General features: G+C 37.6%; 1 protein-coding gene across 2 annotated transcripts; it reads right to left on the bottom strand.

The window, feature by feature from the left end:
- Positions 1-1,519: 1,519 nt before the first annotated feature.
- Positions 1,520-23,030, bottom strand: LOC136752638 (transitional endoplasmic reticulum ATPase). Of its 2 annotated transcripts, none has more exons than XM_066708126.1 (18): positions 22,855-23,030; positions 21,369-21,480; positions 20,625-20,797; positions 18,273-18,415; positions 17,615-17,745; positions 16,422-16,553; positions 15,917-16,019; positions 14,578-14,711; positions 14,297-14,432; positions 12,267-12,379; positions 11,379-11,543; positions 9,774-9,896; positions 8,471-8,683; positions 7,615-7,793; positions 7,007-7,136; positions 4,053-4,211; positions 2,816-2,967; positions 1,520-2,506 (listed from the first exon to the last, which is right to left on the bottom strand). In XM_066708126.1, the coding sequence occupies exons 1-18, from the start codon at positions 22,872-22,874 to the stop codon at positions 2,401-2,403; spliced, it is 2,424 nt and encodes an 807-aa protein (XP_066564223.1). In that variant the 5' UTR covers positions 22,875-23,030; the 3' UTR covers positions 1,520-2,400. The 2 variants fall into 2 exon arrangements, with proteins under 2 accessions (XP_066564223.1, XP_066564224.1); XM_066708127.1 differs by lacking the exon at positions 22,855-23,030 and adding an exon at positions 21,644-21,736.
- Between the last annotated feature and the right edge of the window lie 877 nt (positions 23,031-23,907).

A 23,907-nucleotide genomic window follows, 5' to 3' on the forward strand; every position in this document is an offset into this window, starting at 1 on the left:
CCGGGTCAGAGAAAGTCCGCAACACCGATCCAGAATGTCTAGATCGCGTTTACGTCATTTTGGTACGTAAGATAGAAGCCATCTTGTCTAGGTATAGTGCAATGATGTACAATGATATGCTATTTGTTTGCACGTTCTTCTAACAGTTAGTTATAATACTTGAATGTCATACATAAAAGTGTAAACAACAATAAACACCTATTTTTGTATCTTCGCTTTAATGTTGCACTGTATTGGCACATTTCCTAAGCAATATGGCCACCGGCTTGCATTAAAGTACTCTAGTGATTTTATATCTATGGTCAGGAAGGAAACAATAATACGCACTAAGAGCAAATCCTTCCCCGGATTTTGCCCCATATTTACGTACTTTGGTTCCGCTTTGAATTGCACAGCAAACATCAAATAATCAGCATGAAAATGAATAAAAACACATGTATTATTATTATTATTATTATTATTATTATTATTATTATTATTATTAAATTTTGCTCAGTGTGAGCCTGCTTTCATTTCCAGTCAAGAACTAAAATTATTTGTGAAGATGCTCAGCAAAATGGTACATTAATAGTACATTATAGTAGTAATAGAAATTATATTTCAATCTTCCAGGTAGCCAAAACCATTACTAATTTAGACAAGATGGAGAATTAGGAGACAAAGCCTCAATTCACTTGGGGATACCAGCAGTACATCCACCTGTAGGTAGGAGACAACAGGATACAGGTTATGCCTCTTTATGTGTTTCATTCAAAGCCTTTGATCTGAAAAATGTGTGTAAAATGGCTGCTCTTCTGTAACTTGACGTTACAAAATCGTATGGAACCTCTGCAGACACTGGGAAGAGTTTACAGCACAAACACACACACACACACACACACATTTTATTTCTTCAGTCCGTCCCTCTTCAATCAGTCATCCGTTTTCGAGTTAGGGCTGCAGATTTTGACACAAAACTTCAGGCAGTATGATGTTCAAACACTAATCTGAAGACAACCAGGTCCCTAAGACCTTCAATGTCTACTTTGTTAACATAACTTGGGTTTATTGACTTAACTTGAAGTTTCTCACTGGAGCTTAACCTTATTGATACTGTAATAAAGAACCTATAAGTCATCCACACATAGATACATATTAAAATAATATTTTATATTGAAATTACTCCTTAAATCCTCTAAGCCCAGGGCAAATATATACAAAAGAATAGAGATATTGTAGGTCCTAGAGGAATTCCCAGAGAAATGTTATTAAAAACATTAAAAATATTTTAATACAGTAATGCATGGATTACTGAAGTTTAACTTAAATATCCTTTATTTGCATTTCCTAGTGTGTGTGTGTGTGTGTGTGTGTGTGTGTGTGTGTGTGTGTGTGTGTGTGTGTGTGTGTGTGTGTGTATTTTTCACATGGCATTCACATCATACCACTTTTTTCACCTGGAAGCAAAATGTGCTAAACCATTACAAAAAGCCTTTTTGGCAAAACTAATAGCAGAGAATGAAACAGAAAATAAGCCCAGTGATGTAAATAGCTCTTTTAATGTCAAATGTCCACTGACCTTTCTGCATTACAATTGACTATCATGTACAATTTACTCACACATATCTCTTAACAACTGTTACCATTGCTTATTAATAAAGACTGAATTTTATTTTGTTAATGTTGCATAGTTGTTCTTTAAGCTCTACTAAAGCTATACAATAAATGTGTACTTTCTTAGCTGGTATTTTCTAGAACTTACAAAATAAAATAAAATAATAGCTCAATAAAATGTCAAGGATCTGTATCTTTGTACAGAAGAGAATACAGTAGTTTAAGAGCTAATGGTACTTATATGCTCTCTCAGTACCAGTGGGAACAGAATCACATTTGAATGTCAATCTCCATGCACACATAGATGCAATCTTTGTCTTTGTCATACAGACGGTGTAGAAATGGGGCGTGACTTCACATACAAGGGGCTGCCACCACACAACATATCAGTATGTTACTGCTTCACATTTAGCAAAGAGCAACAGCACCGTTTTTTACCCTACATACACAGGCAGCACAACGTATGGTTCCAGAATAAACCAAAGTTATTTTCATATCTGGCTGTTTATTTACTTGTGTTCAGCCTCTGTTTATAACTTCAGTAAATATAATAATGACATCTTCAAATTATTAAAAAAACAAACAAACATACAAATGCAATGCTGTTTTGATTCAGATTTTTTGGGTGGGCTAAGCTTTATTATAGCAGAAACTACAAAAGAACACAGGATAATATATATGCGGCTCCTGCTTTATACTGCAAATCTCACACTCTAGAAATCCAAACCGCAGACCTTTTTAGTACAGATCCAAAGAGCACAGGTCCAGTCATGAATAGTGACTGGATAGTTTCTGAAGCCCCACAGGTCATTGATAGAGGTCATCTCCTTCATCTCTGTAGAGGTTTCCTGGGTCATTTCCCCCCTGTCCCGACCCTCGCCCCCCTCCACTGGACTGCGATGCAGAAGGGAACCTAAATGAACAGACGCATATGAAAACATAGCTTTGAATTCTCAACTTGATGATGACTGAGATCTGAAAACACTCTCTTGGTTCAGAGAAACTTGTATATAGATACAAGTTCATCTCTATTTTTAAGCCATGCAGATCAGGCACTGAGAGGTGTATCTGAAACAGTTGTTCATTTTCATGCAGGTGTCTGCTATAAACCATTTTTTATCAATTAAATCTCCTTCATGTTCTACACTATTTTGCAGTTGCTGTTTTGAAAGGTCCACAATAAAATCATGCTGAGAAATGGAAAAGTAATGACTTGCAGTACCTGAAGTTCCCAAAGCCTCGGCTCTGCTGCAGAGTTTGTGCAAACATCTCATACTTGCGGATGTCGTTGTCACTGACGGAGCGCCGGGCAAATTTCATTGCCTCCTCAAAATGATCGCGCCTGATCTCGGGAACAGGGTCAGAGTCTTCATCCTGTGCGAAGACCAATGCAAAGCACCTTATGTGGCTAAAAGGATATTTGTATGGAACCATGTCATTTAGTTTGACAAGCATCTGTAAAGTTGAGTATGAAACTTAACATATTCATTATATTATATATTTTAAAAAGTGTCACAGCATTCTTTCCTACAACACTGACAGAATTGCCTACCTGACACAGAAGTCAAAATATTGGTCAGGTTCATCTACCTTTTAAAGTCCTAAAAAACATTTGCTTACCTAGGGCCTACTTATCACAGGTGGGAAAACCACACACAGAAAAAGAGAAACATACCTGAAAAAATAAGTTTATAGTTTATTCCCTTTCTACATTTTTCCATGTGACCAAAGGCTTCACAGAACATGACCAAGTGCAGTCTTGTACAGATAAAATCATTCTAGTTATTCAGGCCTTTAATATATTATTAATATTACGGTCCCACATTTGATATTATTCCTATGTTGTGCACTGCAGATATAGTAATAACATTTACAATTAAGATATCAACACACCTGACAAGTAAGCAAAGGCATTTCATTATTAAACAGAATTCTATGTATAGGTTTGCATAAACTCTTTAATGTGGTTCCAGTTGTTCTTAATTCTGTACAGTAATTTCCTGGCATTGAAGTGTTGCTTCAGCCTGCTCTGTATGGCTCTATACTCCTGATTGTTCTAATAGGAGGATTTTAGCTGCAGTATTTTGTGTGTTCCTGGTCCAAAGGTTGTCTGTCCAAGGTACACAAAGCCACCCTTTTGGGAACTGCTTCCTTTACCACCAGCTCTCACCCATAGCCAACACCAGACCTGGACACATGGCAGAGCAGTGAACACAACATTAGACTGTCTATCAGACTCTCAATCTATTTATTTATTTTAGCTCATCACATTTGCACCAAAGCATTATGATGATAGCCAAGCCTATCTTCACATATTTGTCAACTTTTCTCAATGTGGTATTAACTTAAGATCACTGTAATATTAGCTATTAAAGGTAGTATATAAGGTACAGATTGTTCTGTTAAATGTTTTGGGGCTTTATTAAGTGTGTGAGTTCTATATTTTGATTTACACTAACCATAGCCATATCGGTACGGTTTTGCCTTTCTCGCTCTGCTCGGATCTCTGCCTCTATGGCCTCTCGAATGGCCAGTTTACAGGCACGCTGACAGATCTCAGTGAGGTCTGCTCCTGAGAAGCCGTCTGTGATCTTCGCCAAGTAATTCAGATCCACATCCTATGAACAACACCAGAATAAATGTTACAAAGTGCCATAGATTCGTACTTATCATAAGGATTTAACAAGTTTCCACCCCAATTGGGATTTAATATCTGCACCTTCTGCTGACAAGGCACACACTTCAGAGTATGTTTGCTGTTAACAGTAATGCAGCTGGGGGTCTTTATACATAGGCACACATTCTGCAGGTCTCTCTGGAAAGATCGTGTCTCCATTTAAGATCACGTCCATTTAAAGAAAGCCCACACCAGACTCAAATTTACTTTACCTCAGGTTGGCCGCAACAGACAAGGGACATATTGGAAAACAACGTGGAGATCCATTTATTTCCCTGCTAGATAAACATACATAAACATACATGGCCTCTGTGACCAGCAGTTTACAATTGAATACTAAAATACATTTTTTTGTAATAACTTTCAGTCACTTTTTCTTGACTGCCTGACTAGAGGATACCAGGTCTGGATAAGGATGTCTGCCAATAAATAAATACAATTAGTACAGTTATGCACAATACGTTGAGAGTTAGGGCCTGATTAATTACACTATGTAACACATTTTTTGTTCCTTGGTAGTGTTATTTCCTAATTGTTTATGCCTCAAAAGTATAGTATAAAAGTATAAAATGGCAATTATTCCCCACAAACTTTTCTTTTGTGACCAGGACAGTGATATTTTTAAATGTACCTATTTCCAATGAGAAAACGAGCGAATCTGTGTCTTTTCGTTCACATAAAGTCAGAAAAAAACAACATATGAATCCAAATTAACATGTATTTATACTAAAGTAATAAAAAAATGACTACAAAAGAATTAGAAGTGAGTTGTTTTTTGAGATTTACGATTATACTGTAATTTACAATGAAGATCTAAATTGAATATTTCTAGATACATTTCACATTCCCAGAGTTCTACAGCTGACTCTGTTTCTCTGTTACTCTTTGGACCTGGTTAAAGCTGAAACAGCCTCCCTCAAACAGTATAGATTCTTTCTCTCATTTCAAATATAGATATCTTATCTCTAAGGCTCTGTATTTTGTTGTTTCACTACATCTTGTTGTTTAACAAAACTTGCTGAGTTGGCATCCTTGACCAAGAGGTTATTCATTCATAAAGTCTATGTAGTAAGTAATTTTAATGTCTCTTGTTAATTAGTTACAATTTGCTTAGTAAGCTTGTTTGCACCTATCAAGAAGGAAAGAACTATCTTCTCTGCCTTAAACACAACCCATAAAATACCAAATGTAACTTAGAATTGTTGAGACTGTCTGAGGAAACTTCTCAGGTCAGGCTCCCTTGCAGCTGCTGGAATAAAGAATCAACCTTCTACTACACTCAGAGTCTCTTGCTATTTTCTGCAACTCTTCAACAATATAATCATAAATCTTGAAAAACTACTCACTTCTAAATCTATTGTAGTCATTTTCGTATTACTTTAGTCACAAAAGCAAAGTTTGTGGGGAATAATAGCCATTTTCTATACTTCTGAGGCATAAGCAATTAGGAAATAACACTTACTACCCAGGAAAAAAAAAAAAATGTGTTACATGGTGTTATCTTGTGCTTCATAATTTGTTGACATATTTTTACTGTTTAACTGGCAGACCAATAGGTGGCACTTTTCCTTTCAGAGTGAATAATCCAAAGCATTCCCTCTTTATCTTGACATGGGGCACTGAGATGAAGCAATATATTTTCCATATCCATAATCCCTGGACACTTACAGACACAAAACCGAAAGAAATGTACGTATAAATCAAATAATATCAATAACATATATATATTTAAAAAATAAATATATATATATATATATATATATATATATATATATATAAATATATAAATAAACAACATATAAATATTGTATAGTTGTTTGTTTATGAAGTCGATATTTATTTTCTGATTAAGAATTAAGTGCCATAACATGAAGTTATTATCCAAATCAAATTGTAGCATTGCTCGTCTGTTCTTTGAGACTGTTTGGAGGTAGTCTGATCTTATTAATTATTCATTTAGCAACATTATTCACTTTTGGAAGTGTGTAGTATCTTAAATACAGTGCCTATAGAAAGTCTACACCCCCTTGAACTTTTTTCACATTTAGTTGTGTCAGTGCTTCAGAGTTTCAAGCATACTTGGGTACTTTTCTACACCCCATACTCCACAGTTTTAAGGGGAAAAAAAAAAGACCCCCCCACCCTGAGTTAATGCTTAATAAAAGCACCTTTGCACCAATTACAGCTTTGAGTCAGTTGGGATAGGTCTCTGCCCACTTTGCACACCTAGATTTGGCAATATTTGAACATTCTTCTTTACAAAACCGTTCAAGCTCTGTCAAGTTCTTTGGGGAGCATTCCTCGATGACTTTTCAAAACTTTGCTCCGTTCAAATTCCCTTTGGTACTGACAAGTGCCCTAGTCCCTACTGATGAGAAACATCCCCATAACATAATGCTGTCACCACTGTGTTTCACAGTAGGGTCTTTGGGTGACATGCTGTGTTGGGTTTGGGACAAACATAACGCTTTGCTTTTAGACCAAACATTTCCCTTTTAGTTTTGTCAGACCAAAACACTTTTTGCCACATGTCTAAAAGGAGAACATTTTAAAAGGGGTGTAGACTTTCTATACTTTCTGCATAGCACCTAAGCATACCTTTTATGTGATTGATGATTGACTGTGAAGGACAACCTTGTTGTTATAAAATAATATAACCAACACCAACTTCAGTCTGGTGTAATATTACAGTTAGTATGAGATGAGACAAGCCCATCATTGAATGCCATATGTTACCCGGGCAATCGGAGATTTGCGCAGGTTGGCTCTGAGGATGGCGACCCGGGATCGCTCATCAGGCAGGGGGATGTAAATCAACTGGTCCAGCCTCCCTGGCCTCAGGATTGCTGCATCAATGATGTCAGGCCTATTAAAGTCAAACAAAGTCATTCAGATCTGGGTCACAACACTTAGCTATATATAGCTTAACACATACATGAAGGGGAGTCATCATTTAATCAACTGTTTTAGCTAAATTAAAAATAATAAATAAAACAACATTTCAGCAGGCTAGCATAGTAAATTTAAAGATAATGTAACATAACTGCATAATTAAGAATGTAAGCAGAGTGAATTGTGAATACAGATATAATTATATATGTTATTAAAGTTAAGATGATTAAAGGAATCTGAAGATTTTGTGATTTAATTAAGCAGACGACATGACCAACTGGGAGGAATTTAAGTGCAGTCGAAGAAAGATGCTTGTATAAAATGCAGGGCCCTAATTAGAAATAATAGTGTGAATCATTTTAGATCTTAGGGTTGAATTATAATGTTAACATATTATCTTCCATGACAGGAAACAAGAAAAAATGAAACCCAAAAGTTTCAGTTTTCCACACCTGTTGGTGGCCCCTATGATGAAAACATTCTTCTTGTTTGTCATGCCATCCATTTCGGTCAGGATCTGGTTGATGACTCGGTCAGCTGCCCCTCCTCCATCTCCCACACCTCCTCCTCGGGACTTGGCGATGGAGTCCAGCTCATCGAAAAACAGGATACAAGGGGCTGCCTGTCGTGCCTGGGAGAGAGAAGGGATTGTTGAGGTATAAGAATGCAAACATCAGGAGAAGGATGAACAAAAGACACACACAACACAAAGTTCTTCTATGTTTATAGCAGTGGATCCTAGCAGAATAATAATATTAAATATATATTATAAACATATTGTGTGGGGAAGTGCTCGTTCACTCCAACACCAAACGCATGTTCTCCTCTGTATATATTTATATTATTTGATGGTTTGGCAGGGTGCACACAGATCTCTTCACTTCACAAGAGTCAATGTCTGTGGATCACTATTTATGAGCTTAAGAGCCCTCCTGGGATGGATGCACTGGTCCACAACTGTCCTAATATGTATTTATTTATCTATTTATTTTTAAATTTTGGCACAAATTATCCTCCATAGTCACCGGTGGTTTAGTCACGTGGTAACTGGATATCGTGATACCTGTACTGCCATTCTGGAGACCGAGTTTCCATTGTGCTGTTGCTTTGAGCTTGCTTGCTTGTGTTGTGGCTTTCTGTTCGCTTGCACGTGCTGTGGATATGAGTTAGTTTGTACTGTACTTTTTGTTTGTGTTTTGCACTTCAGGGCATCATACTCTGAGGTTCTTAAAAAAACGAACAACTTTCTGGTGCTAACCTCTCATGTTGTTTCTGATCTTGGCTTTGCCAGTTGTTTTTTCTGCCTACCTTGTCAAAGATATCGCGTACATTGGCCTCAGACTCCCCAAACCACATAGTGAGGAGCTCTGGACCCTTGACGGACACAAAGTTAGCTTGGCACTCATTAGCGATGGCTTTCGCCAAGAGCGTCTTGCCACAACCTGGGGGGCCATAGAACAGAACACCACGAGATGGGGTCATCCCAAATTTCAGGAACTTGTCTGGGTACTCCACAGGATACTGTGAGAGAGAAAGAGAAGAGTCAGTCATTATGAAAATTCATAAAATGTCAGAGATATCAAGTTTAAAAAAAAATGTGGTTCCAGCATTTCTCATAATATTACTACTACTACTATTTATAGTTTTTTTAGTTTTTTTTTTTAAATCTTCGCTACGTGGCCAAAAGCATGTGGACACCTGCTCGTTGAGCATCTCATTTTACAATCATGGGCATTAATATGGAGTTGGTCCCCCCTTTCCTGCAACAACAGCCTCCACTCTTCTGGGAAGGCTTTCCACTTTCCATTGTATGCTGTAGTGTTAGGATTTCCCTTAAATGGAACTAAGGGGCGTAGCCCGAACCATGAAAAACAATCCCAGACCATTATGCCTCCTCCACCAAAATTTACATGCATTCAGGCTTGTGCTGATGTTGCTTCCAGAAGCAGTTTGGAACTTGGAAGTGATTGCTGCAACCGAGGACAGATGATTTTTACGTGCTACACGCTTCAGCACTCGGCTGTCCCATTCTGTGAGCTTGTGTGGCTGACCACTTCAAGGCTGAGCTGTTGTTGCTCCTAGATGTTTCCACTTCACAATAACAGCACTTACATGTGACTGGGGCAGCTCTATCAGGTCTATGAGAAATTTGACAAGCTGACTTGTTGGAAAGGTGGCGTCCTATGACAGTGCCACATTGAAAGTCACTGAGCTCTTCAGTACAGCCCATTCTACTGCCAATGGCTGTGTGCTTGATTTTATACACCTGTCAGCAATGGGTGTGGCTGAAATAGCTGAATCCACTAATTAGAAGGGGTGTCCACACACTTTTAGCCATGTAGTATATGTGTTTACTCTTTTACCCTCATTCCAATGGGAAAGATATTAATTAAGCTGTGTCGGAACATTCTATTTGTATCAAACCTGAGCAATCAATATAAGTTCAAAAACTTAAATCAATTAAGAATGCCAGGTAATGGTAGTCATTCACAAACCTAAGAGAAGCTTATTGTAGTGGTTAAGTAATTATAAATGAAGTTTGCAGTAATATAGTACAATGTCTAAAGTATACTACTGTCATAGTTAAAGTCTGTAAAAGTCAATAGCAAACCTGCACAAGCTCCTGAAGTTCTCTCTTCACTTCATCCAGTCCACCAATATCTTCCCAGTTAACCTGAGGTACCTCCACCAATGTCTCTCTCAAAGCAGATGGATTACTTTGACCAAGAGCCCACTGCCAAACAAAGAGACACAAGGATAAGTTTTATATGTCAACAGGAAGTGTTATACATTTGGGAAAAAGCAATGGAATGTGGCCTTTGAATAATATATAGGAAAAGATAGGCCAAACATGACATGGCCATTTTAGTCCAGCTAAGAATGTATAGTTCTAGATTCTTTGCCAACCCCATTAATTAGTACTCTAAAGAGCCATGGACAGCAATACTCTAGGTACTACTTCAGGGTTAACAAGGAAATAAGGATTAAGTGGAAATTAAGTGGAAGTGCATTTAACAACGAAAATGGGAGACATCTGCTTTATATACAAGGTCGTTGGTGTTTGGAACAACCTATGCTGCCATGTTATTTAAGTTGATTAATTTGGATCCTTCAAGGAATGGATGGATGAAATCCTCAGAACATTAAGCTGTACCAAAAGAGCAAGGCGGGCCAAATAATCTCTTCCTTTTCTAAACAATTATCAAGCTTAGTCACTCCTATTTGCTTGAACTGAATATTATGGTAGCCCCATGGTACTGGGTAATGCACTAAATCTTAAGAAGACTATGGGGTCAACTTTGGTTCTTCTCAGGACTTATCATAAATACCAATTTTAATTCTAAAAAGAGATTACAAAGTTATCTTTTGAGTCGAAGATACAACACAAAGAGTGGCCTATGTCGTTACCATGGGATCAGTGAAAATAAGTTGTTTAACAAAGCTGCTTATAGGTCACCACACTCTAAAAGCGTGAGAGCGGGGGGAGGGCGGGGGGGTTGCTTACAGTAAAAACCTTACATTTCTGGGGGGGGGTGTCTTTTTGGAAAGATAATCAGCCATTAAATATTTTTCCTCCCGCACCCCTGGGGGCTTGGGCTGGATCCCTTGGTGAGGATGACCTCTTCAAGAGCTATGCAAACTGACTGGTGCAACAGTTGCATATCAAATATTCCAAAGATTTTGGATTTTATAAGTTTGGGAACCGCTGGTGTAGACAGTGAATCCAAAGGGCTCATGCGTGAACCGCACTGCCTGATACTGGCAGTATCCTCTTTCTCACATTAGTGGAGGGTCTGATTTGCCACAGCACACCCTGAGCTTGCAACAGAAGATCTCCCTGATGGGAAAGCTGCCAAGAGTTCCCGCTCAGCAAAGAGACGAGGTCCAAAAAACATGGTCTGTCATGGTCACTTGGGGTCAAATGGGAACCCATTATAGTGAAGTCACTCTTCAAATCCTAAAACCCACTATTGCTCAGGGATCTTATGAGATAGAAGGTTTTTAATTGTTTCACTTTGGCTGCACACTCTGATGTGTGCCTGTGATATTGATTTGAATCTGAGGCCCGGCAGCATATGCTACAGAACACTTTTGGATCCGGGTGACAGATGTATTTTCTCTTTCTCCTTTTATCTACTGTGCATTATTTTGAGCAACATAGTGCTCAATCATGCTCTCTCTTAAAATTCATATCCTATCTAAAGGTACCACATACCCTAAAGTCATCCATGGTGACGGCCAGTGAGTTAAGCACATCCGCGTCAATTGTCTCATCCTCAAGGTCAATCAGGATCATCTTCTTGCGAATGGCTTGCAAGGCAGCTTCAGAGCAGAGTGCAGCCAGGTCTGCACCCACATGTCCATGAGTCTCGGTGGCAATCTGTCAGATGAAACAGCATTGTCTCTTTTATGGATACAGTACAGGGGATATCAAGAAATGCACTTACGAAAATGTTGGGAAACATGGGAAAATTCTGAGCAAAGAAAACAGCACAGGAAAACTGTAACCATGAAGATCTGAAACATTGCATTCATTTATATGTACAAAATGTATTCTGTAGAAAACAAATTTAAAATGTTATATGACAGAAAAATGTCACTCCACTGATCAATGCTTAGTTTCCTTAGAGATAGATGCCCCCTTCAATACTGTTATATGAATTTGTGATTTTATTGCATTTTTTATGACAGTCATCTTTTTTCAAACAGGGAGCTGCATAATAATACAGTTACTATGGTCAATGAAAATAAAGTGCGTAGCTGGTAAACTTTCTATAGATTTTTCTTCTTCTTCCACTGAGTATAAAAAAAGTATTTGATTGAATTCTGACCTTGACTGTAGCGGACTGCACTAAGCAATTATCAGGTGTAAAATGCATTGTGAAATTGTGATTGGGACCACACAACTTTATACACTAATTGGAATTATGCATTAGAACAATAAGTTTCTATTAAAAACAATGCATTTTAAAATGGGACCAGCTGCTTGCTATGCAATAAAATTGAGTATGCAATTATCCAATTTGCCGAGCGTATTTAAGACATCTTAGATTTAACCCTTTGCCCTTGCTGTAACCTGATTTTCCCCAGCCCCTATGCTCACTTTCTCCAAGTCCACGTCATCAGACAGCTTCATGTTCTTGGTATGAATTTGCAGAATCTCCAACCGACCAGTAGAATCAGGGATCCCAATGTCAATCTCTCTGTCAAACCGTCCTATGAAGGGAAAATTAAATCTAAGTCTAGGTGGTCTGCAGTATGCTCTGCAAACCAGATGGCCCCATAATCTGGGAACATAAAATACATTTTAAGAGACATTCTGAAACTGCAAAAAAGGATTTGCTTACATTCATGTTGAAATATCAGTATACCAATGAGAACCTCCTCCAACACACCTATTCAGTCTGCATTTAAATATCATATTTTACATCTTGCTTTTATATCCTGTAAACTCACCAGCTTTGCTTTTACCTAAAACCTCAGTTACTCTTTTGTAGACATGTTTTGTTCAAATGAATTTAATCCTCTGCTACATTTTCTGTAGTTGCTGTATCTTTAGCTTACTTCAGTATGTAACTTTTGTTATGTTGTATCATACATTTGTGTTAAATTGTGAATCTGAATCTGAGAAACTGTGGAATAAGACATCAGTTGATACATAATACCAATACTAATAATAACTAAGGATGAGAATTTCAAATAATTTCCCAATTGAATTCTTGGGGACCAATATTTTAGTGTATTCAATTAACATAACTCTTGTTATCCTACTCCTACACTCACAGGAATAAAAAGCATATGTGAATATGTACACATTTACAGCATGATACTTTAACATTACTAGCTACCAACTACAAGTACTGACATCATATTAATTTAAATCAAATTAATTAATTATTCCATAGTATTTAAATTATTCAAAATAAAGGAACATACCCAGAAATTGTACTGCAGTCCAATTTTATAAGAAAAATAAACAAATCCCAATGCCAAAAATTCAAACACAAATCATTTTTATTAGTCATTTATTTTACATATTCAAATATTACTTGCTTGTTTGCACGTAGCATGTTTACCCTTAGATTTGAGTTTGGTCTAAAGTAATTGTTTATCTTCAAAAAGAAATCCCAAACTCCATAACAAAGGTATATGGCCAAATGTTTCCTTTACTCTTCATGTAAAACCAATTTTTTTTTTTTACAAAATTTAAAATAGCAAACAAAAATATATAAAGAAGGCAGCAGCACCAAAACCTTCTTAGTTTTTCTTATATTTTCAGACAATTTACATACATAATTTACATACAAGTCCTGCAATTGAAAAAACTCTACTGGGACCCTAATGCTTAATAAAGTCTTTTGAATTGACATTTGTTTATCCCCCAATGAAGAAGTGAATCCTGATCTAGTGAAATGCATGGCTCTCTGTCAAAGTACTGTTTAACGTCGTCTTTCGACAATGTTTATTTTTGCAGTTAATAGTCCTCCCTAAGTAATGTCGCCTTTGCACTCTTGAAGTGTTCATTGGTAGGCTGGAAACAAGTTTGCCTAAAATGACTCTAACAGCTGTTTCTAAGCTTGACACCTCCTGTAACTTTTGTTTTGAACTGCATCACCATGTGGGATTCCCCGGGCACACTTATCATGTGCTTTGACAGCAGTGTGATAGTAATGAGCTAGACCATTGAGATGGAAACATCTGATTTCCTAGAAAGAGCAGTTGCTGCACATTCGAAAGTCTGAAATGCCAACAAAAGCTCCGTAATTATCTGTCAGCTTGAGGCTGATTCCCACTCGAGAAATTCAAATTTGCTAAAACTTTATTGGTGGCATTGTCATGAATGTAAAAAAGAACTTTGTTTTTAATATTCCATGCTGCAAAACCGATTTTCATTAAATGTGCAAGATTATGCAACACAGCACTTTGTAGCTTTCAATCGGTAATGTAATGGCAGGTAATGATCACATATGACTATGAAAAAAATTTCAGTCAAAAAAATAAAATACCTTTTTGTTTCTCAAAAGAGGTTGTGTCATCTCAGACAGCCATATTGTTATTCTTTTTTGCATTACTGCATCTTAAAACACACAAATTAAATAACTGCAGTTGTTGCTATTGTGTCTCTTCACTCACCGAATCGTCGGAGTGCTGGGTCAACACTGTTCGGCCTGTTTGTGGCGGCCATGACGACAACATGAATGCGCTGCTTGAGACCATCCATCAGAGTGAGGAGCTGAGACACGATCCTACGCTCCACCTCTCCGTGAGTCTGGAACATTAAAAATATCAGACATCAACAAAAGAGCTATACTGAGTTTGGTCATTCCTCCTGAACTGCACATCGTGGGATGTCCCAGAGAGAAATATACTGCCTCCTTTCAAATGCTGTAAACCACTCAAAAGTCATCCCCAACCTTCTCTCTTTTGGGTGCAATGGCATCCAGCTCATCAATGAATATGATTGCTGGGGCATTCTTCTCCGCTTCCTCAAAAGCTTTCCGCAGGTTGCTCTCTGACTCCCCTGCCAGCTTACTCATGATCTCTGGCCCTATGAGATTTGTAACGAAAAATTGTTATTTATCTGAGAAAGATAGATTCCAGTAACAATTATTCATGCTAAAATATGTATGTAGTTTGTTTTTGCATAGAATAAGCTGAAAGCAGGGCCAGAGTTTATTTACATATCATGTATACAGTGATACAAAGTGTATACTCATGCATGGATAACAACACAATAAAATAAAGCATATATTTATTTCAAAATGTACATATGTATGTAATCGTAATACTAGTGATGGTTCTTGGAATACTGAGAAAATTGTATATAAATTGTAAAATATGTATTTGATTAACTTAGGTAACACTTCTGCATCAATTCTTATTGACATATGGAAGCCTCATGCATTTCCCTAAAGCCCTAAATCAAAACCTAGTCTGTAACCCTATCCCTAACCCTGACCCTCACCTTGTAATACATGTGATTAACAGCAGATGAAGTGCATGCGGTATTCATTCATCAGTTCATTAGGATTTGGTGCCCATTATTGTAAAATGTGACCAATAGTGTTATTTATATAAATCATATAATGCATTTTAATGAAATATGTTTGAATATGTACAATTTATTGCATAACTACACAGGTATTTTTTAATTTTAGATCAACCTTAATTAATATATACTGAATAACTGCATTTCTTTCCCTCCGTGTCTGTATGAACAAGGTCACCGTCTCACGGTCTTAATGTGCCACGGTACTGTGCTATAGTTCAATCCTGATACCTAGAAGAACAGGGTCTGATAAGAACCAGTTTTCAACAGGGGTTTGGGCTTGATACATCATACAAGCCCCCCTTATATTAAACATTACGTATGCCTTAAATTGACCCCGGTTAACCATATCTGGGTCTTCCTGAGCAGTTATCAGTTGTAACTTCTCTAAGACTATTCTTGAGATCGCCTCTTGAACCTCGTCCATGCAGCTGCTTGTAATAAAAACCTTTTGATTGGAGGTGCATCTCTCTCTGGATTTCTGCGACTCTTCATATATTAGCATATGTCCACTGTTCAATTGAAAGTATAGGGTCATATGAATAAGTATAGCTCAAGCTATAAGTGTACAATGCTATGGTTGCAGAAAAAAAGAAGCATACTGCATTGACATTTGACTTGATTACAGACAATGAATTTTTATATTGCAGACATATTTATGAAGATCCAGAGTACAGATATCTTTCAGGTAAAAAAACACTTACCATTGATTAGAAAGAAGAATGCCCCTGTCTCATTGGCTACAGCACGAGCTACAAGGGTTTTACCTGTCCCAGGTGGGCCATAGAGTAAAATCCCTCGAGGGGGCTGGGCAATAAAAGGAAGAACATCACTTGTTTAAAAGTTTTAAGTCTGTGTTCCTAGTCTGCTGTCAAACCCACATAATCCAAAAATGTTTATTTCTACATCACCTGTTATCAAAACCAAAACATCCAAAGCACTTTATAGTTTCAAGCAACCCACAATGCTGAATTCAAAAGGATGGCATAGGAACCAGTTCATTCCTGTAACGGGGACCTGACTTTCATGTGTGCGACTTGAACTTAATGACAAAACCATAGCTGTTGGGCTATCTCTGTCTCTACTGTCATTACTTATTCATCAACATAGACACAGCCAATGTCTACAAGTGAGACCAGCAGATAAGGGACAAACTCCTATGTACTTGGCCCTTTGTTCATCAGCTATAACCCTGTCAGTGGCACTCACCTTTACACCGATGGCTTTAAAAAGTGCAGGGTGTCGGAGAGGAAGCTCCACCATCTCCTTGATCTGAGCCAGCTGCTTCCTGCACCCACCGATGTCATCATAGCCAATGTCATTCAGGCTTTCTTCCTCATCCTAGTGTTCACACAAAGGGGATTTAGTTCACTGATTTACCTCCTTATATACTGACTTTCTATTGACCTTTTAAATTGATCCACTCTTATACATTTACTGTTTTCTAACAATACCATAATAAATATTTTGGGAAGAATTAAAACGGTACTATATGAAAATAGAAGTCTCATACTCACAGTTACTAGGCATCAGGTTTATTAGTAATCATTTAATATATGTAAAACTTCACATTACTCATTTTTCAAATTGGATTCCTTATGTTTGTCCTGTTTAAAAGATTGTTTATAAGATTCTGTGACGATTTTACCTACATTGTCAAATCCATATTATAACTTTATTATATATTATTTCACTTCTCCTTCTAAATACTTGGAGTACTTATATAGTATATATATAGTCTTGCATTTTTAAAACATTTTATTAATATTAGCAGTGTAATAATTGTGACAACGTGTAGGGTGGACATGGCATCTGGGGTCTATAGGTGGGGTCTTCTGTGGAAACAGCGACTCAGAGGCATTAGAGTATGGTGAAGGAAGTGCAGGTTTATTGTGTACAGTGTATGGCGTGTGTAAAACAAAAGGACATACAGACACTCAAACCAAAACCCTAGCTCCTTAATGAGCCTAAACTAAACATAGTCACAGATCCCTAAACTACACATATAACTAATGAACAAAAACAAGACAAACCAACAGCCATGCTAAGGTTCACAATCCAATAATCCAGTCCAAAACTTATGTGCCAGAGTTCGTTACCAGTCAGTTGATTGTTTGTTTGTTTGTTCTGGCTTCTGGGGGATGTAGTGCCATTCAGGGCAGCCTTTACCTGCCCTGCACAGCACTGTCACATACTATACCACAAAGGAGGGTGCCCAAGCTGGAAACATTGTCTGTGCCATTGTAAACAAGTTGCTTTCATTTTCACACTAACCGACTGACACAGACACTTTGAAGGAAGTTTATCCATACACAGTCACTGTTCTTGTGGGTTGGGTGAAACTGGTTTAATGCATTGTGAACTGTAAGCTACCATAAGAGATCTGTCAACAACATCTTTACCTCGCGCTTAATAGGTTCTCCCTCACAGTGAATGATGGTGTCTGGGGCGACAATACAGTGAGGGGAAGGGTCTGTTTCAACAACTTTGAACTCCACAGCACGCATCCCTCCACGGACCAGAAAAATATCATCTACCAACAAAGCAGCAACCAGTTTAGTAAAGATGAAGGACTCAGAGAAACTGACTTATAAATGCTTCAAAAATAAAATTATACAATATTACATATTACTAAAATGTTAGAAAAATAGAAAACATCACCTCAAGTTAGATAAAGGGCTACAATTTCTGTTTATTCCTTATGTAAATAACCACTCACAGACAGGCCGACTGCACTACATTCATTTGTGGTTTGGAAGATTGAATGCAATCTTATCTATAATCTTAGATGAACTTGAACATGCATATTCAACTATGGAATAGTTTAAACACTAATCTGTAACTTTATATTTTAATGTATCAAATGAGATCATGGTAAGAATGACGTTTATATTACAAATAATTTTACAAATGTTCCTCTTGCCTTTTGAAATCATAAGTGTATTGAGGTTTCAAAGATGGCATTATTTTGCTTGAAGTAAACACGTATGTTTTATTACACAGCTAGAGACCAAACAGAGAAGTTTTTAATTATATGAGCCATATCTGAAGTTTTTGTACCTTTGTGCACAGGCCTGTATGCTTCCAAAAAATAAGGCTTCAGAAAAACCTCAAAGAGATTGCCAGAAAGCCCCTCGATGGTCTCGTCAATGGGCAACACGTGAATCCTTTTACCATATTTCACATCTGGGCAGGCCTGTATACTGAAAACACAAACAAAGTCACGAAGACAAATATAAATTATTCAATATGGTTTCAAGAAAGCAAACAAGCAAAATCTTGGTTTGACTTAAACGTATGGAATTACTCAACAGACATTTGACCACTAGAACCACACAGTGCAAACAACAGACAAGACTCTTATGACTAGGGCCCTGTGAGCCCTTATTTTCAATTGTATTTCAACTGCTGTGCCCTAGATGTCCCTGCAGCCTCTACAGTTATAGTAATCCAATTCTTAATTACGAAACCAACACATTATGCTGATTAACTGATTAAGATGAATGTTTATGATGAGATGATGTTAAAAGAGACCTAAACATGAACTCAAAGACATTGCAATAAAAAAGCATGTAATCAAATGAACACATGCAACGATACGCACCACATGTTCTGTACACTGATGGGTATAATTTATTTTGCAAAACATGCTATCTTTCGGTCACGCTCAAAAGTCAACAATAGACCTACATTTATCATCACACAAACACAGAAAAGGAAAGGCTAAGACTGACAGTTGATGAGGGTTAATGGCAATATGAATTACAGTATGAAATATCTTGTGTGAAACTTTGCTGAATTACAAGATGTTCATTGTTTGAGATATGCTTTTACTGAGCGGTCGACAATGACCAGCAGTGTTAGCAAGGATAGAACACACCGTATACAGAATTGTATTTCTTTTTTCTTGGTTGAATGTCTCATGACACTGAATCCTTGAATGATGTCAATCGACATTGGGATATGACATAGATCATTGATGAGCACATCGAGCGTCCACAGGGTGTCAGGTGTTGACAGGTTACCTCGAGTGTCAACAGATTACACAGGATGGCATAACGTACCGGGAAAGGACATTTTGGGTCAATAGACAACATTAAGCATTGGCTTTGAGACCAAGGGCAGTTAAGCACTGACTAGCTAGGGCAGACAGACCACCTCGAGACAGCAAAGTATACAAAGAAATCTGAACTCAGAGCCCTGAGATGCTAGGTAAACAAAGAAAAATGGAGACGCAGCAACCTACAGGAGATAGAGCCCTATCAACCCCACACACACACTGCATCTGCTCTGCAGTCATGGGGCTAGATTACAGTTTTGTCGGGTTTTCTCCTGAGTGAGGACTGGGGGTAGGTATAGAAATCTACCCTAGCGCTGCTAATAGTCCTGCTAGAACCCCAGTTACTGTGTCTTGTTCGACTTGAAAGATAATCCTTAGTGTCATAGTCGCCCTTGGGAACTATTTTCAACTTGAATGATAACCTTATTATATTAGTTGACTTCAGACTTATACCACTATGGGGAAAGGCTTTTATTTTCTGCATCAATCATAGTACCAACACTGCAAACACTTACAGGAAAAACGAAAACAAAAGGACAGACAACAATAGCAATAAAATCTATCAGATTGAAAACAATGTAAAGCCTAATTTGGGTTCTGTTTTCAGCTATGATAACAGAACTTGATAATGTGTTTTGTGTGTCTAATCAAAGTTTCAGGTCAAAGTAATGGGAAAACATGGTTGTAAACAGGAAGGATAACACCACAAAGGCAATGATTGCGTGGCACACAGTTTGCAGCAAATATAAACTACTTACAATAAAGAAATTTATAAGGATTTGAATAGAGCTGTAACAGATAAGCAATGAACCACACAATTAATGCTCTAAAGTAAAAGGCCTATAATTGTCAATACCATACACATTTTTAATTTTAATGTCAACCAGTCTTACTTATTTGCATGTAAAGCACAGATTTCTGAAACTCTTGCATACATGGAAATAGAAACAGAAATAGAAATAGAAACTAAGAAGTCTTAAGGACTACAAGGACAACAGGACTTTTTTTTTCCAAACACAGTTTTCTCTGTGAAAGAATCACTTAATATACAGTACTGTCCAAAAGTTTTAGGCAGGTGTGAAAAAATAAAGTAAGAATGCTTACAAAAATAGACGTTAATAGATTATATTTATCAATTAACAAAATGCAAAGTAAGTGACCTGAAGAAAAATCTACATCAAATCAATATTTGGTGTGACCACCCTTTGACTTCAAAGTTGTCTATGTAACAAGGATCATAGTGTATAAATTGTCTGTTATGATGACATAATTCTGCCTATTTAGAGTATTCCATTTGACATGTGCAGTGTTGGTTCTTCAAATCCACACAATAGGGGCAACAGTACTAATACCTGATGATGTCACCCAGACGTACGCGCAGGTTGTTCCGAGTAACACGATTCATCCGCACCCTCTCCTCGGCACAGGTGTCATCAGTCAGGACAATACAGACCGTCTGCCTGCGTTTCTTTCCCTTCAGAAGAACCGTGTCACCCCGGAATAGCTGTAGCTCCTCCATCTTAGCCTGCAGTGACAGAGGAAGTGTGGGGAGTAAAATAGGAAAGGGTTGTGTGACCAATAATGCTGCCATGAATCATGTTTAGCTGTCTTAAAGTAGTAATTTAGGTATGCCCTGCAATGTTTCTATAACTTGAATGTATGTAAAAAAACTGATGGACAGTTAAATGACCATGTTCCTGAAATATATTGTTTTGCTTCACCTGTTTGTAATAATGTTCTTGGTTACTAGTTATGTTGGCACTGCACTGTATATGGCAGGTGCTATTTTTTGTCTGCTTTATAACAGGTTGTGCGGTGATGTCGTTGAGAAACAACCCAGTGTGATGTATGTGTATAGAGACCTGGTGGATTGGAATAATATTTTTCTCAAGCTTGTTAAATTTTTGTAACACAAAGCACATGCATCTACTGGGGTCCTTAGGGTTTACATTCCTGTCAAAAATGTGTTTATCATAATTTACTAATATCACTATTAAAACATTTAGAATTAACCTGCTCACATCTTGCCTTATTTTGGTCTTGGATTTGGGGTTACATTTAAAGGTGTTTCTGTATACAGAATTATAGCACTGTACCTGTGACAGGCAGACAATGCTGTTGTCTTCATTGAGGGCTTCATCGACAATGAGACGGTTTGGACGATGCTTCTGTTTCAGGATGGCAGTGGAGTAATCTTCTCCCTTGGAGCTGAGAAGGTATTCAATCCAGAATTCAGTCATTAGAGCTGGCAATCATACTTAAACATGACTTGTCAGAATTGTTTTTCGTTGTTGTAGTAGTACGTGTTTCCATGAGAAAAAATGTGCAGCAAGGGTCTTAACTGTTAACTCCATCTAAACTGTGTATTTACCTTTCTCTTATTTTAGCTTTGTTCCTCTGACTTTCTGTGAAATTCAGAACTGGTTTCAATGTTGTTCTTTACTTAAAAGGCATTAAGTAATATGTCTCTTTCCCCTAAATCAAGTATTTCATCACACTATCAGTACAAGCATTATGGTCTCTCCTTAGCAGTTACAAGCTGGTACATGAAATTGCTGACCTTCATACTCGCATAACATAATATTAGGCAAATTAACTTTAATATTTAATTATCATTTAGTAATAGGTAAATATGTTGAGAACTTTTGAAACTAGCAACCTACAGTTCCCACAACTGTTCCTGTTGTCCTATGTTGAGAACTAACAACTGTAAGTAGTCCTGGTTAAAGATATAAGACATATAAGAAATAAACAAAGAAACAAAGTAACAACAAACAAATAAATCTTTAAGCCATTCCCATTGGATATAAAGAGGCCACCCACATGCAGTCTCTGCACATAGCTAAGGACACTCTGTCCACACATGGTTCTCAGCTCCTGTTACTCCATGTGATGTGCACAGCTGAATATAGCCAGGCCTGCATTATGTGGTGAACTTTTCCAAAAGACAGAGTTCATAAAAGTATACATTTCCACCTATTTAAAAAAGAAAGAATCAGCCTCTGTGATTTACAATGAAAATGCATCAGTTATCTCTACACTAGATAATATATATCCATATTCCTAAAATATAGATATATCGATACACCTTCATTAAAACAACAACACATACGTCATGATCATATATATGTATATACACGTACATTTACTTAGATCTGAGTTATTGTTTTTGCAGTTATCTTTCATCAACCTAACTCTAAAATAAAACCACAGCTGTCTGAAAATGTCTTCATCGCAAATATGTATTGCTCTATATTATTCTATATTTAACTTTGATATAATTTTAGATGTACAATATGTGTTGTGCTACATTGCACAACAAGCACTTACTCATCATCTCATTTATATTTTAGGTCAATAATAATAATAATAATAATAATAATAATAATAATAATAATAATAATAACGTTAACATGAACTTTGTTTTAAGCGTTTAAATATTGGCAATGTTTCTGGCCAGTTAGTTATATAAATAGTCAGAGACGAAAGTAATAGGTCATACTAAGTTATTCTTGTATAAACTTGCGACCAACATCCAGTCATAAGAAAGCTCATATAATGAAGAGAAACAGAAGTACTCACTCCCCTCCTGACGCTGACATGGCGGGCAGTCTGAGCGGTGATTCGGCGCTGGTCTGGGCGCTGGTCTGAGCGCTGGTCTGGGGGCTGGTCTGAGGGCTGGTCTGAGGGCTGGTCTGGGCGCTGGTCTGGGGGCTGGTCTGAGGGCTGGTCTGAGCGCTGGTCTGGGCACTGGTCTGGGCGCCGGCTGTGCTGGTTTTCTCCCCGCGTCGGCGCGTCGAGGTGGTTCAGCGCGCAGGTGCTGGACTGACTCCCGGGCGGATCTCGTGTCAGCGCTTCTGCCTCAGACGCACGTTTTTCCAGATCCCGGTGCGGCAACATCAACAAAAGCGAATGGGTCATCGCACTGGAAGCACGGCACACACATGCACTGGCAGATTCCCAGCCGTGTAACAGTGTGTGTGCAAGATCCAAACTATATGTGCTCACTTGAATTTACTCCACGTTTCCAGCACTGCAGTGTGAGGTGGAGCAGATAGGAGAGGCTCTGTGCTCATGTGTGCTCATGTGTGCTGCCCGGATGCATTCCAGTCACAACACAGACAGCTACGAGCGCATACTATTACCATTACCAGATGGAAACACCATACACTGTGCCCAGTCGTTTTTATCTATGTGTAGGCTATAGTTTTTTTAACTGGTTGAAACATACATAACCATGAGACAGTCTTAGTAAAGTATATTTGGAATATACTGTATGTGTTGCAAAAATGATCAGCATCTAACATTATAACACCAACACATCCCAGGTTGTCACTATAGAAATCTGGTAATTTGTTAATTAGACTGTATTTATGGTCTACAAAACTACTAAATTAATCTTTTTTATGATTGATATATATTTCTAAATTAATTATGTGGGTATGCGTACAAACTGTTAAAAAGTTATGTACTGAAATACATTCGCATCTATTATTACTTTTATCATTGCCTAAGACCAATACTAAAACCAAACCTCACCAAGCCTGGCAAATGGTCATTCAAAACCCCACCCTTGATGGCAATTCTACTATTTCATGCATCTGCTAAATGGAAAACTGCCATTAGGTATTGAGT

Source organism: Amia ocellicauda, chromosome 7 (assembly GCF_036373705.1).
Source record: "Amia ocellicauda isolate fAmiCal2 chromosome 7, fAmiCal2.hap1, whole genome shotgun sequence".
In the NCBI taxonomy this organism is placed as follows: domain Eukaryota; kingdom Metazoa; phylum Chordata; class Actinopteri; order Amiiformes; family Amiidae; genus Amia; species Amia ocellicauda.